At 36.2% G+C, this 15,574-nt stretch overlaps 1 protein-coding gene across 1 annotated transcript; it reads left to right on the top strand.

Moving 5' to 3' along the window:
• The first annotated feature begins 10,866 nt into the window (after positions 1-10,866).
• On the top strand, positions 10,867-14,235 carry LOC131857698 (disease resistance protein RUN1-like). The gene is made up of 4 exons (XM_059210398.1): positions 10,867-11,417; positions 11,528-12,605; positions 12,691-13,026; positions 13,129-14,235. The coding sequence occupies exons 1-4, from the start codon at positions 10,867-10,869 to the stop codon at positions 14,233-14,235; spliced, it is 3,072 nt and encodes a 1,023-aa protein (XP_059066381.1).
• The last annotated feature ends 1,339 nt before the right edge of the window (positions 14,236-15,574 follow it).

Here is a 15,574-nt window from a genome sequence, read left to right as displayed (position 1 = left end):
TATTTTCTCCACTGACTCAAATAGTGCCTCTTGCTAGGAGTCTTCTTTGTACTTCTTCTTTTCTTTCCACTGAGGTTTTTGATATTTGCGTGGCATCTTTCTTGGTAGCAGAGTAAGTTCATAATCCAATCCTGTTTTGTCTTTACTGGAATGTGAATGAGGATCTATTGGTTTTGTGACGCCTTCCTTACGCTTTCCAATAGGTCCTTTGCCATTGTATCCCATTTGTTGCATGATTAAGTAGCCTTTTCCATACAGGTGTGTTGGTATAACTACTTCCATAGTAGCTACTCTGTTATTTTCTTCTTCATCCTTGTATAACCAACTAAGGATGTCTTTTTCCTCTGATTCATGTTCTAGAGTGCCAAGCTGGATAAATGTGCCATCAAACTTGGTGATGGGCTGAGTTACTTGATGTGTTGATGCGGTAGGTAATCCATGAGATTTAGGTGATGCTAGTAAGTTGGCCAAACACATGGGTTCCAAAGAGTATTCTCCCATGCCGTGCTCTTTGATTTTCAATTTTTTCTTGAAATCTCTAGACTTTTCCTGTTGAAGATCTACTGCTAAGGAATTTTGTTTTTCTCAATTATGTGGAACCAGGCTGTCTTGGGCTGCCCCCATTGCATTACAATGTTGAAATGGATTATGATCAATCGATATAGAAACCTCCTACCCATTGTAGGGAAATTTGACACACTGGTGATATGTAGAAGGCACTGCTTGTATGTGAGGTCTATGTCTAATACCTGGCACATAGTATCTTTTTGTATTGGTCCTACCTGAATTGGCAACATCACTGTCCCTTTAGAGGATCTTTCTTCATCATCATATGCCTTTATAGTAATTTTTTTGTGTGGATCAATAGACTCCTCCGAGAAGCCTAATACACGGATAAGTTTTAAGGTACATATATTAAGTCCAACTCCTCCATCTATTAATACTCGTTTAACTCGGTGTTTATAGACTATGACTTCAATATGGAGAGGAGTATTATGTGGATGGCTCAATGAGATATTATCATGCTCAGAAAAAGTGAGATTATGAGGCCCTGTCATATGAGCGACCATGGCTTGGAATTTATTGGCATCTAGATCTTGAGGTACATTTGTTTCTAATAACGCTTGTTCCAATATGTCTTTGTGTTTTGGAAAAAGTTTTAGCAACTCTAGTATGGATATTTGAGCAGGAGTTTTGCACATTTGGTTGACTAGATCATATTGAATTTTGGGTATGGTGTTTGTTGTTGACATATGTCCCTTCAAGACATATTTTTGAGCTCTGGTTGTTACGTTGACAGATTCATGATTAGGCTTATCTCGGATCGTGATGACATTTACTTGATTGTCTACAGCTGATATATGATTGATGTTGTTATTGTAGATGTGATTGATACAAGCTCCACATGTATCATTTGAGGTTGAAGCTCCATCCTTATTATAGTTTGGAAGAGGATTTTTAAAGGCTCCATGGTCGCCATTTGTCTTGAGACCATCAATTGTTAAATCACCTCTATCAATCATGTCCTTAACAATGTTTTTCAGTCTCACGCAATCATTTGTTTGATGACCTTTGTTGTGATGAAAATCACAAAAGTGTGAATCATTCCACCAAGGTGGTTTGATTTGTGGTTCATAGTTGTTGATTGCTGGTAAAGAGATAATTTTGTTTGCCAGGAGTTCTCTAAATGCTGACTCCAGTGATTGTCCTAATGCTGTGTAGATGCATTTTTGAAAATTGTTGGTGTTACCTCATGAATTGTTATTAGGCCCTCGATTTGCGTTATTGTTTTGAGCATTGTTGATGTTGTTTGCGTTATTGGTGTTGGGTTGACTCTAATTGGTATTCAGTGTGCAAGTGTTAGTGTCTGGGTTAGCACCTTTGGGATTCTTTGTAGCTTGAGGATTTCCTGATAATGCGAGCACGGGTTGTTTGGATTTTGGATCATTTGATTCATTGCCTCCATTTCCATTGTTTTTGTTTCTAGTCCAGAATCTGGATTTGTTTAAGTTGTTGTTGTTCTGATTGTTGTAGTTTGATGAACCTGTTCCTTCTTTGAAGAATTTTAGCGTTCCCTTCTTGACACATGCTTCTTCCACTTGAATGCCATTCTCAATCAATTTAGCAAAAGATGGTATGCATTGGAGTTTTAGCCTATAACTCATTTCACCATTCAAGTTGTCAATGAAAATTTCCATTTTCTCCTTTTCAGGGATATCTCGGGGATATCTTGAAACCATACGCCACCAACATTGAAGGAAAACCATGAATGTTTCATTGTTTTTCTATTTGGTGTTATAGACATCTAGCATGGTGATAGCATGTTGAATGTTATAGGAATATTGAGTTATGAATTTTTTAACTAGTTCATCAAATGATCGGACAGGAGGTGTGATTTTGGATAACCATTCCATTGTTTGTCCTCCCAAGCTTCTTGGGAATAACCTCATTAAATAGGTGTCATCATGAGCAAATTCAAGACTCATTGTGCAGAATTCTCGAACATGATCATGGGGATCACTTTTTCCATCGTACTTGTCAAATTTGGGAATGTCTGAGTTTGGAGGAAAAGACACCATGTTCAATCTTTTGTCAAACGAATAAGGACAAATTTCATTTAATGAATACCGTACTGTGGTCCCTTGTTGCATGTCTTGCATTTGTCTTTGTAACATTTGCATTTGTTGAGTAAGGGAAACCAAAGGTGCATTATTTTACCAAGGGAAGGGATCTTCCTTTGTATTAGTTCTTAGTTGAAATGGTGTGTTGAATGGTATGTTTTTCTCTGGGATGTTTTGGTCAGGTATATTTAGTTCCGATATATTTTATTCAGGTATGTTTTGTTTAGGGTCACGAGCTTCTTCTTCTCTAAATGTCATTCTTGATATTCATAATGTCAAGATCCTGTTCCAAAAATGTTTGTGTCTAAATCTTCCAGAAGTTTAACGCCTTTACTTGTGAGCATGAGTAGATATTTTTCTTTGTCATTTTCCATGAGTCTTTCCACAAGTTTTTGAAAGGAGGTGCTTTCTTGACATTCTCGAAGGAGCTCTTCAGTAATTTTAGTCTCCTCTAGATGCAGACCTTCAAAAGGATTAGATAACCTTCGATTCATGCTTGATTCCAGTGTTGTTTCGCTTTGTTTGTTTCGTTGAGAGCGAGTAACAGTAGGCATCTAGTAGAAACTTTCTACGATAAAGGGGATAAAATCCTCTTCGATGTGTGGCTCCAGGGTTGGTGGTTCAAATCGGGGTATGTTGTAAGTGATGCACTCATCGGGAAAGAATGCAGGATTGATCTTTCCTCCACGATTGATTTGTTGACTGAATGCGGACTTTTGGTAGAATGCTCTAGTCTTCAAAGGTTCTTTGTCAAATTTGTTTGATTTGTTCTGAATATAGAGTTGTACATGACAAAGGAATGTTCGATGAGATTTGAAGAGTTGACAATTGATGTATAAAAATTTATTTCTTTTAGAAGATTTCAAAGGACTTGGCTGTTGTTTCTTTAACTTAGTGTTATGATAAATATTCTTTCTTCTTAGAATATGAGGATTAGTCATGCACAAGCGATCAATGGTTTCCTTTGAGTTGTTTCAGATTCAGTTTACCTTGTTTTGGAAACTCAAGTTTTACTTTATCAAAGTGAAGGTTTAGATGCCCCCTCACGACAAAGTGCGTCAAATGATATGGATAAAGTCTCCCGATATGGAAACTTGATTTGACAACTTGGATTTTTAAACAAGTGTGTCTTGGGATAGAAATCCGCTTGATTGAAAGGATTTATTTGCCACTTGTGATGGTGTTTCCTGATTTTGATAGGATAGATATGTTTATCATGCGAATAGTTTTAGATGTTTGGACAACTTTTGCTTGATAAGAAACTTGCTTTAGAAATAGTGTTTGATACTCTATTTTTGGTATTTTGATTTGATGAGGTTTAGGCTGATGAAAGGAAGTTTCTGAAAATGTTTTCAAAATTTTCCAAATTTACCTCTATTTTGCCCCCTGTTTTTTTGATTTTTGACCACGCGCTGAAACAAAGACTCTATGTGCTACAAAATTTGCTCAAAGCACTAAGGAAAAGACCCCACACACTATGCTACCCCGTTCTATGTGCTAACTGTCTTGTGCTAGTTAATTTTGTTTCCGTTTTGGTTTCAAAAGATCATGCGCTAATATGAGCTGCTAGGGCGCTACTGTTTATACTCTACGCGCTAAAGGTTGACTTCCACGCGCTAAGTTGATGCTTCCACGCACTAAACTATTTTCAGAACGTGCTAACTACAACTGTTATTTTTTTAGATTTTGGCTATGGGCTATTGTTAATACTTTATGCGCTAGAGGTAAGGTTTGATGTGCTAAAATATGGTTGCCATGTGCTAAGATATTTCTCTTATGTGCTAAACTACCCTGACTTGATTGTTTTCAGCAATTTGGAACTTTGTTTTGAGTTGTTAGTGATGATAGATGATTTTTTGAAGTAACATATGAAGACACAACACCAAAGAGACAACCATTTTTGCCTAATCCAAAAAATAAGTCTATGTTTTGCGAGGATGTCTTCAAATCCCCAAAGTTTCAACAGGTTTGGATGCAAAGAATACACTTCAAAAAGACTCTTTATTCAAAGGTCATAAGTAATACCATATCCCACTAGTCTTGATACTTTGTCAGCTCAAACAACTGTGTCACCCCCTAGAGAGCGCCCGTTTTTTGCCTTTTGCCAGAAATTAACTCAAAGTGAATTGCTTCACAATTGAGTACTTATCTTGGGAGATATATGGTGAGCGATCTTGGGGGCAAATTCTTCCCCACCCTTGCACTATGATATTACAAATGTCTGGTTACTGACTCGGCTCAAAGTTTCTATTCTAAGGTTCATAATCAAGCTTCCTGTTTGGCCATCAGTGATAAACTCCCTCAAGAGGCTTCCCAACCTTTAGAACAAAGGCTTTACGTATCTCAAGGATATTGGGGGAAGGCTAATCGCTACACGCAACTGTTGAACAGGACTTTCATCACTTTCCATATTTGATTATAGTGGGTTGGAACACTTGACTTCAAAGTTGTTTCCCACTTAGGTCATTCCCTTCACATCGGCCAAAAATGGCTTTAAGAGTTTTTCAACCCCTCGGGAAGGCAAGCCTGCTAAAGGATTTAAATGCTGTATGACTAAAAGCGTAAGAGTAGTTTGGCCTTTTGATCACCCAGTTAAGGGGAGAGCATATATCTTCTACTTTTGAGACAAAGGCAAACAAGGTTCTTTTTATCTTTCAAGTCAATGATTTTCTAAGATCTATATGGAGATGTTGCTCCACAAAAACATGGTGTTCTTTTTATTTCCTTCAAAGCAATGATTTTCTAATCTAGGAAAAGAACCTGGTCAACAAAGCAAAATTTCAATTTTGGTGGTCAACAAAAGAAATCAATAAAAGGTGAAGGACTTCCCTCTTTGATTGCGAACAAAATTTTAAAGTGTGGTTCTTTTTCCTTGCAAAATTTTTAAAATTGATCCTTTTATGCACCAAAGGATGGTGAGGTTCTTTTTAGCCCTTGTTTGCAAGAAAAATAAAAGATTGTTTTGTTCCTTTTACAGCCCAAAGTGAAAATTTTCTCCCCTAGAAAAAGATTGTTTTTGTGGTTCTTTTTATAGCTCCAAAATAAGGTGAGTTCAATTTTGTCCAACAAGAATTAAAAAGACTCTAAATTTTAACTAACTTAACTAAGTTAGTAAAAATTCAAACTGTTTGTAATTCTACAAATAAAACTAAGCTCCACCTGCAAGAAATTGTCAAAATCCTACAAAATAACAATCAAACAGTTAGAAAAAATCTTGGATTTTGTGGACTTCTACAAGTCTAAATTTAACCTCGGTTAAAATTTTATTTTTGTTTTCTGTCTGTGATGTGCTACAGAACAGACTGTACGCGCTACAGGATGACTGTGATGCGCTATCGGACAGACCCAATGCCCTAAGCTATTTTTCGGATACATTGCTATGTTTTTCACCTGCACCGAGACCTACAGGAAAATACTAGTGGGAACGATGTGCTAAGCTAAGTACTTCACGCGCTAGAGTATAAACCCCACACGCTAAACAGTGTACGAGATGCACTGGAATGTTAACTAGATGCGCTAAGGGATGTTCCCCACGCGTTGATTCCTGTTTCCCGCATACCTACAAAAGTGGTTATTTTTTAAAACAGATTTGATTAATGGGGTAGGGCCCCACAGTGGGTGCCAGAAATGTAAGTGGGAAAAGCGAGTCAATGAAACTCAAAATGTGAAAAGTGAAGCCCAAAGAGACTTGTCCACACACCCACAGGACTTCTTGGTGCAAGCTATGGAGTCATGAAGGATGACTCAACTTCGCAAGGTTGGTTCCACGGTTCTCTATCTCACAAGGTCCCTCAAACCAATGCCTTTACTCTCAGATCACTAAGCAAAGTGGTTTAGGGATGACAAATGCAAGAACGAGAGATGCTTTGATTGATTTTAACAATGATAATGTATCCTATCTATGCATGATTCTATAAATGCAATAAAATAGATTATAAGATGACAAGATTAGTAGTAATACTATCCTAATATGATATACTAGTTATATGATTTTAGCTAATGATAAAGGAAGTATTCTAAAATGTTTATTAGATTAATTCCTATTGCAAAGAGAGACTAGATGTGCTAAAATTGAGCATAAGTGTGATACTAAAAGCTTGTGTGTCTCTTAAAAATGGAGGAATGAGAGCTCTATTTATAGAAAAAATAGGGCAATGGATGGCCAAGATTGAAAGAGTTAATCAAGGGTCAAGTTTGAAAGTTAATCAATCCATGTTTACAATTTTCACCAATGAAATGGTGACAATTGTCAACATAAGGTTGGTTGAGAGGAGATGTAAGAAGCATTAAATATTTGAGAAGACCTCATGGTTACCTTAGAATGTAAGGGTTAAGGTTAGGTTAAGGTTATCCATTGGATAAAGCTTTTACCCAAGAGGTAAACTCTTGTGCAAAGGATAAAGGAATAACCATGGTCAAAGCAATAAATGCTTGATGAGACAGTTGGGTTATATGGAGGTTAAGTTAGCCAAAAAGTCTCTAACCATGCCACTAAGGGTTAGTTAACCATTAATGGTTTAAAGACTTTGGGGACAAACTTGTAAGAGTCCTTCCAAGTTTGGGGGGATTCAACAAGTTGGCTTGTTGAATGGATAAAGGCTTTAATGCCTTTTGGAGACTTTACTCCAAATTTGAGAAGTGACCTTCTCAAATTTAGGGGAAAGGGATAATGAATGGGTCTAGGGTTAATTGAATAGGATTAGATGAATTCTAGAAGAATTTAGGAATAGGGTTTAGTATGCAAGTGGGAGATGTAGGATTTTGCAAGTGGATGAGGAAAATAGAATTTAATTAAAATAAAATCAATTTATTTCAATTTGGTTGCAAATTGGGAAATTGAATAAATTAGATTTATTCAATTTGGGGTAAACTATTTAATTAAATGTGAATTTAATTAAAAGTGGATAGAAAGGATTTAATTGAATAAAATGATTTATCCCATTAAATGATAAAAAGGGGTTCTAGTGAATTTAACTAAAATAAATTGAATATTTATTTAATTAAATAGAGGAATGTGGGTGATTTAATTAAATAGAGAAATGAACATAAAATATTCATTTAGGAATATGGTCATTTTTATACGTCTACAATACTAGTTCATACAATTTACCGATTACCGGTTGACAAAAATGAAGACTGGTAAATCAAAGTGTTAACTACCACTTTGTTCCATTGTACCACTTGAGATCCTCGAACCACTTGGGGTCTCCATACCACTTGGGTCTTCATACTACTTGGGTCTTCATACTGCTTGAGTCTTCAGTCAATCTGTGACTCGTAGACATTTTCTGTAGAATATCAATAGTCTAAAGACTAATGCATAATCCCGGTAGGAACAAATACCGGTTGAACATAACTCATACATCAGGAAAGTGTGTGTCCATCAATGACAATCACATCATCATCAAAAATGCCAACAATAATTTCTTGTTTTTATGATTGTTTGTGTTTCCCACACTTAATTGTATATATTTGCTTATCTTACTTGGAGGACATATATGATGCTCTTGTAGGTATATAGATACATGAGAGATGAAGCATTGTTAATTCTTTTATTTGTATAATCATTCTTCTATTTGTTGTGTATTTGATTACTTTATTTTAAAGGATGATCCAAAAAATTGCACCATTAAATCCTATTCCATGTTGACCCAAAATTTAATTTTCATTTCAAGTAACATTCTTCCTTTGTTGGAGTAGTTACACTCTATTTGGGAAATGATGACTATACTAACCCTAATTCTAATGACATATATAGTTATAATATACACTACTGATCATGGGTATGTAGATTTCTCGGTGTTTTAGTATAGGTGATTTGTAGTTTTATGTGTGATATTATTCCATGAGCACTATTTCATGTGTTTCATGATACAATATCTTTCTTGATGTTTTCATTTTAAGAAATTATATTTGTCTTCACTCTCCTTAAAATACCTTGCACACTTCTTGGGTCATACAATTAATTTAAGGGCGGGCTATCTCAATGCACACATTACATTCCTTTTCAACTTATCAACAAAATTTTTGTTCTTGATAATAGTTTGGTAGCATATAAACCACCTAACATGATACAATTTGCTAGATTGTGGACTTTAATAGTTCTCTCCTTTTTCATAGTTATGCTATAACAAAAAATCTAGTAACCATGGTCAATCAAAAGCATTCTATGGACTCTAGCATAAATGCAACTTGTTAGCAATACCTATAAAAATCATTTATGTCATGCTCTTCATATTATCCCTCTTTTTCTATTTGGTTAAGTTGTATTTGTGTGTGTGCATTTATTTATTTGAATTCTTATTTTGTTCTCTCTTTTTTTTAATATATCTTTTTAGGTAATATATTATTTGTAAAAAAAATTGCATAACATGTATATTTTGTGCATATTAACGTTTTTGTTTTTAGAACTTCACCATGAGGCATATCCATGAGGGTTGGAGATTTGGCTTCCTCTATAGTATCTTTTAGTAATAATTTTATGGGTTATTTATACTTCAACATGCATATCTAGCATAGTGTATATGCTTGCTAAAATGGGGACAAAAATGTAGTGTTGAAAATTGCATACCCTTGCAACTTCACACTACGCAATGTTCTCCTCTTTTAGCTTATGATATAAAAATGTATTAGATGTAAAGTGTTAACTTCAAAATATCTTTTACCAAGCACTTGTATAATGAATTTTTTTTTATGAGTTTATTTTTCTTGGGTGGGAGCACTACATGTGGACCTTCACATTACATACTAGGGTCACACAAAAATTTACTATTCGAGTGGCCATTGGAGTGTTACCTTCTTATTAATGTTTTAGAAGTAATTCCTCTACATGAGAGTTGCACTGAACCAAAGGATTTGACTTGCTATTTTGAAAGAAGTTGTTCAAATCTCGCATATGCATACATTCACCCAAAAAAAATTCACATTGGTACTTTGCAACTCTCTTGAAGTTCAAGCTCTCAATTTTTTAAATGAACAGTAAGGTTTTGGCATATTGCATGTTATCTTTTCATGATAGGATTGGGTAAGTTAACATTGTTGTAATTTTTAAATCCATTTTAGAGATTTTGTACAAGTTCCAAGTAATTAAACTCTATTTTGTTGTCTACTACTTACTATAAATAATATTTCTAGATGTAATGGGTGAAAATATTAGAGTTTCACCCAAAATGTAGTAAACCACTAATATTTTGCTTAGGGACCAATTACATTAAAGAAAGGTGAATTCAATAGATCTAGCCTTGGAACAAGGATAGGGCTGAGAATTCCGATTAGATTCAGTAGTTGGAGTTTGATTCCCTCTTTTTAAGTTGAATTGTAAACTACCGAAATTAGGGTAAATGTATGTAAATTGAAATAATTATGAATAAACAATGAGCTACAATAGTCAAACAGAGCTACAAACCTAGATCTAAGCAGTATGTGAATATTTGGATTTGTTCCCAGAAGTTTGGCCAAACTTGTTGGGACCAGAATGGTGGTCACTCTGGTCCTCTGCACTTTTCTTTGTCAAAAGGGAATCTACTCGTCTTTGCAAATAATGTTGATTGTGAAATTTACACCTATGTACCCGTTCTTGCACACAGTAGAGAAGGGAAAATGGTTGGAAATAAGGGGCAAACCCCGATTTTAGAATTAACTATGAAATAGAATTAAAATGTAAATGAAATATTGTAATAATATTATCTTCAATGTTTTAACTATGACTTATTATCTATGAAGAGAGAGCATTTAAATAACAAATTTTTATTTTTACTTTCAATCTAAACACCTCAGTTCAATATCTTTATTATTATATATTTGATAAAAATATATATAATTCAAAAATTTAAAATATTTATTAAATTCAGATATAACTTTTCTTGTATTACATGCTAATTATTGTATGACAGACGCAAAAAGAAAAAATTGAAGCTACGCCTTAATGTAGAATAGAGTGTGTATAAGAAATTATGTGCGTAACACACTATAAGTCAATGCTCAGTGTGTTGTTTAAGGACTGCAACTCTTTGTGATCTTTGACGTCTCAAAAGTGGTAAGCATTGTGGAATATTTCAAAGACAGCTTGGAATTAATATACGCGGTTTTAAGAGGGAAGAGCGCCTGTCCTGTCTTATACCATTCGGGCAATTACTTAGGAAAACCTGGAACGTGGTCTTGTAGAAGAAATTCTGTTTACTTCATTATCTTCCTTCCACACTCACAAACCAAGGTCTAAGCTCCAGCCCTTATCTGCATACAATCTATGGCAAGGTCTTCGTATGAGGTTGGCAGGGCCTTCAAGGACATTCTACTACATTCATCTGCCTCATCCTCTGCCTCATTCTCTGCCTCTGCACCAAATGCGGTGCCCTGCGATGTGTTTATTAACCATCGAGGGCCTGACGTCAAATATACACTGGGGAAAGATATCTACAACATCCTTTTTCGCATGGGATTGCGAGTTTTTCTTGATACCGAAATCCTTCAACTGGGAGATGTCATACCCATAGAATTAGAATTTGCAATGCAGAGTGCCAAACTCCATGTCGCCATATTCTCGGAAAGATATGCAGAATCCCCCTGGTGTCTGAACGAATTAACATTTATGCTCAAAACCGGCGCCCCCATTATTCCCGTCTTTTACGGCATTGATCCCGGTGATCTCCGATGGGTGGACTCAAAGAAAAGCAAATATTGCAAGGCATTCGATCATTATAAGACGAAGGAGAGATATAGCCCAGTAAAGCTTACGGAGTGGAAAGCTGCTCTCCACGACATTTCATTACATTCAGGCTGCGTTCTTAATCTTGGCGAGTAAGTATAAATTTTACATTTCACACAGTGCGCACTCGGTTAAATCGAAGTAGAAAGAAGCCCTGATAATTGTTTCTCCTGACTTTTTCGCATGTTTCTTAAATTTATAGTGGCAAGGAAAGGCTGTTGAAGGGTATTGTGAATTCTGTGCTAAAGCTCATGAAAAAAGTGCCACTGCACATAGGGAAGCATCCAGTCGGACTAGAAGCAGCAGTGCAACACCTGGAAAGGACAACACTTGATTCTCTTGGAAGGCAGCACCAGAATGTGCAAATCGTAGGGATAGTGGGCGTTGGGGGGAGTGGTAAAACCACTCTGGCGAAAGAATTATACAACAAGAAATGCTCCACAATGGATAAGTCAAGCTTTCTATTCGAAGTGAGAGAGTCCAAAAACGTGCTTCATAGCCTGCAGAAAAAGCTCTTGGCAGATCTTCGTCTCGGAAACATACCCTGTGAGCATACGCTAGAAGGGAAAAAAATTCTTGCAAGTCGTTTGAGATCTCTTCGCGTGCTTATGGTTTTGGATGATGTAGATCATGTAGATCAACTCGAAGCTTTATTGCCAACAAAGGAAAACCTGGGATCGGGTAGTCTGATCATAGTTACTTCACGCCAACAGGCTGTCCTTACCTCCTGGGGCATCTCTTCAATTTATCAAATGAAAGAGATGGATCAACATAATGCCAGGCAACTTTTCTGCTGGCATGCTTTCTTGCAACCAGAACCTTTCAAAGAATTTGAAGATCTAGTTGAAAACTTCTTAAAAGTTTGCAATGGCTTACCCCTTCGTCTCAAAGTGCTTGGAGCACAGCTTTATGGCAAGGGCACTGGTTACTGGGAAAGTGAGTTAAAGAAGATCACCAAATTGCCGGACAATATTCTACATAGGCTAAATGCAAACTACGACGCGTTGGAGGTAGATGAGCAAAACATGTTTTTGGATATTGCTTGTTTCTTAGTAGGAGAAAAGATAAGCTTAGCCACTGCAGTATGGGATGGCTGTGGTTGGAATGGTGAATACTGTTTCGAGAATCTTGTGAATAAATGTCTTGTGGAGCTCGATGGGCAGAATCGGATCAGAATGCACGATCACTTTCGAGAATTGGGAAGAGAGATTGCAGTTCAACATTCGCCCTATCGTCTTTGGTTACCAGGGCAGATCACGGACATTCAAAGACACGCAGAGGTGAGAGGTTTATAATTTAAGGTTATTAATGATAATGGTATGGAAATCTAGCTATCATATCATATTTTCTGCATTTTGGGTTCAGGAAAGTATGCTAGTTCGAGGCATAATGGCCGCCACAACACAATTTGCTGCATGCTCAGCCCATGATGAGTTCCCTAAATGTTCTTCTCATTTCCAGCCCCCTTTTGAAAAGTGCATGGAGCTTATGGAAGGCTCAAGCAGAGGTTTCTCACTTCTTGTCGTCACAGGAAACGATTTTACCCAGGAATTCTCGCAACTAGCAAGTGAGCTTTTGTGGTTGCGCTGGTTTGATTTCAAACATGCAAATCTTCCGTCGTGGCTTTCCCTGAAAACTTTAAGAGTTCTGGAGCTATATGGAGCTACAAGCCTCAAAGGATTATGGGAAGAGGATGCACATGTTAGTATATATATATATGCTTTTCTTTCTCTTTCGATTTTAAATCTCTAATTTGAACCATGTTTTTTCTTTAACTTAAAGTGAGTTGGAAATTGGCTACAGCCTCCTTTGCAGCTGAGAGAATTGATTGTTACTGCTACTCGGGGCAGTAGCGTGGAACGGCTTCCAAGATCACTATCACAGCTGAAGCATTTGACAAAGATAGCTCTCATTGGTTATCTAGAAGACGAATTCGGCATTACAACACTACCAGAAGAGTTTTGCGATCTCCAATCGCTGGAGCACCTGGAGCTTCGGTATTGGAAGGCACTGTCATCAATACCCACCCGCTTCGGGCAGTTAACAAATTTGCTGCATGTAGATCTGTGTTTTTGCCAGGAGTTGGGAGTGTTGCCGGATTCTTTTAAACAGCTGAAACGCCTGCTCTACCTGGATTTATCGGGTTGTCGGAACCTCTCAGTTAAATCAGACATTCTGGAAGACATGTTAAAGCTACAGAAGTTGTGCTTTTCAAAATGCCGGAAATTGTTTGAGCTGCCTCTGCAAATCACAAATCAGGTGTCTTTGAGGGAGCTGAATGTGCAAGATACCAATTTAAGAAATATACCAATTACCATCGGTCACCTCAGCAACTTGGAAACGCTTAGGATTGGCAGTTCGCAGCTGACAAGTTTGCCAGACTCTCTTGGCTGCCTGTCCTCTTTGACTAGCCTTTACATCACCGATTGCTGTAGCTTGGATTGTTTACCAGACTCTTTAGGGCGCTTAAATTATTTACAGAAATTAACCCTAGATAATCTGCCAGAACTAACGTCTTTACCAGAAGGACTTTGGCAATTGAGTAATCTTCAGACTTTGGAGATTTCTGGTTGCCCAATTAGCCGATTCGATTTTTGGTCAGGGTCTTCATCTATGATTAGGCTCAAGCTTATAAATTTAAGCGACGCAACCTTGATCGGGCTATCGATTTCTGAAAACTGCTGTCCCAGCCTTGAAAGTCTCGTACTCAGACAAAATGACCAGTTAATGGAGATTGAATCTCTACCCAAAACAGTCAAAGTGTTGGAGTTGATAGAATGTAGAATGCTGAACAATATAAGGGGTATCCGCGGTCTATTAGGGCTCCAAAGTTTTGAAATAATTGGCTGTCCAGGATTGGATGAGCTACTGAACATTGCAGATTTATCTTGTATTGTTGGCAGGGAGTAGATTATGGATGGCGTCAATTCTAAATCGCAAACTCCTCTGCAAAAATAGCGCGGCGATGCTTAAGCAAACCGTTAATTCCCTTTTTTCAAGTTTGTATCTTTAAAAAGGAGAAAGAGAGAATTCACTTTCAATATTGCCATTCGTTTTTGGAAAGCTTTTCCATTTATATCTATAGGTAAGAGACTTGAAGTAAGAAAGGTCCATTCATACATATTGTTATTTTTCTTTTTCGAGGTTGGTTAATTAAAGTAATTAATATAAAATCAATCAATCTACATAATATTATTAATTTCAAATATAATATTAGTCAGTTTTTTGAAAATTAACAAAAATAAATAAAAGGTATTTATATTTTATGTGACAAGATGATATAATGTTATTATTTTTGTTTTGTAATCAATATTGGTTTTTATTATCATAGATGTGATTGTAAATATTAGTACAAGGAGAAATTACACTCACTCTATCATGATTTAGTTTGCACTTGTAATTATGTTTTTTACACTTGTAGTCTCAATCCTATATATATGGTTTTTTATCTATTCCATGATCCTAATCTTTGCAATTATGGTTTGAAATAATATGTGCCTTTTTTTTTTCTAATTTACAGTTGTAGTTACAATTTTTGTACCTATAATGGTGTTAATTTGACTTTCCAGAAGGAAGATTATGTTCCCTTGAGAGTCATTTTCACAACATACATTCAGATATCTCCAACAAGTAAAACTGGTGAAAATATCTAATTATAAAAAATAGAAAAGAGAAGACGATAGAGCGTCTTCAGTCCAAATATGAGCATCTCGGTGAAGGACGCCAGCACTACGCGCAGACGTTTGCGTGACATATTGTCATCTCATCCAAACTGCAAATGGAAAAGACTAAAAAAAAAACTAAAAAAAAAACCAACTCTATGTTTCAGATGATCTATGAAACCTAAGAGTTCGAAATGTAATAGCAAATATAGAGATAAAAGAATTTTAAAAATAACAAGATTTAAGGGATTGAATGAGAGGAACAAAATCAATATATACAACAAACCTCCGTATGATTGAATGCCTTCAAGAAACCTACACACATACAAAAGAGGAAAAATGTTTGGGGTTGTTTGGAGACTTGCCTCAGTCAAGTCCCTATTTTGGTGTTTCTAACTCCACAACAGTCAAATAAATAGATAGATGAAAATGTAAATAGAAAAGATAAATGATTTGACAAATAAGGGATGTGATAAATCCTCAAGATGCTCAAAGATAAGATAAATAGATAGATATTACTAGCAAGGCTTGAGAAAGCCAAGAGAGATGTAAATATTATTGTAACAAGCTAGAGATTGTTGTAGCAA

This window comes from Cryptomeria japonica, chromosome 8 (assembly GCF_030272615.1).
Source record: "Cryptomeria japonica chromosome 8, Sugi_1.0, whole genome shotgun sequence".
Classification (NCBI taxonomy): Eukaryota; Viridiplantae; Streptophyta; class Pinopsida; order Cupressales; family Cupressaceae; genus Cryptomeria; species Cryptomeria japonica.
The sequence above is the reverse complement of the archived record's forward strand: the minus strand, read 5'-3'. Positions and strand labels throughout refer to the sequence as shown.

Coding starts and splice junctions, on each gene's coding strand:
- LOC131857698 (XM_059210398.1), top strand. CDS start 10,867: ATGGCAAGGTCTTCGTATGAGGTTGGCAGGGCCTTCAAGGACATTCTA. Junction 11,418..11,527: donor TGCGTTCTTAATCTTGGCGA/GTAAGTATAAAT, acceptor TTAAATTTATAG/TGGCAAGGAAAGGCTGTTGA. Junction 12,606..12,690: donor ACATTCAAAGACACGCAGAG/GTGAGAGGTTTA, acceptor TTTTGGGTTCAG/GAAAGTATGCTAGTTCGAGG.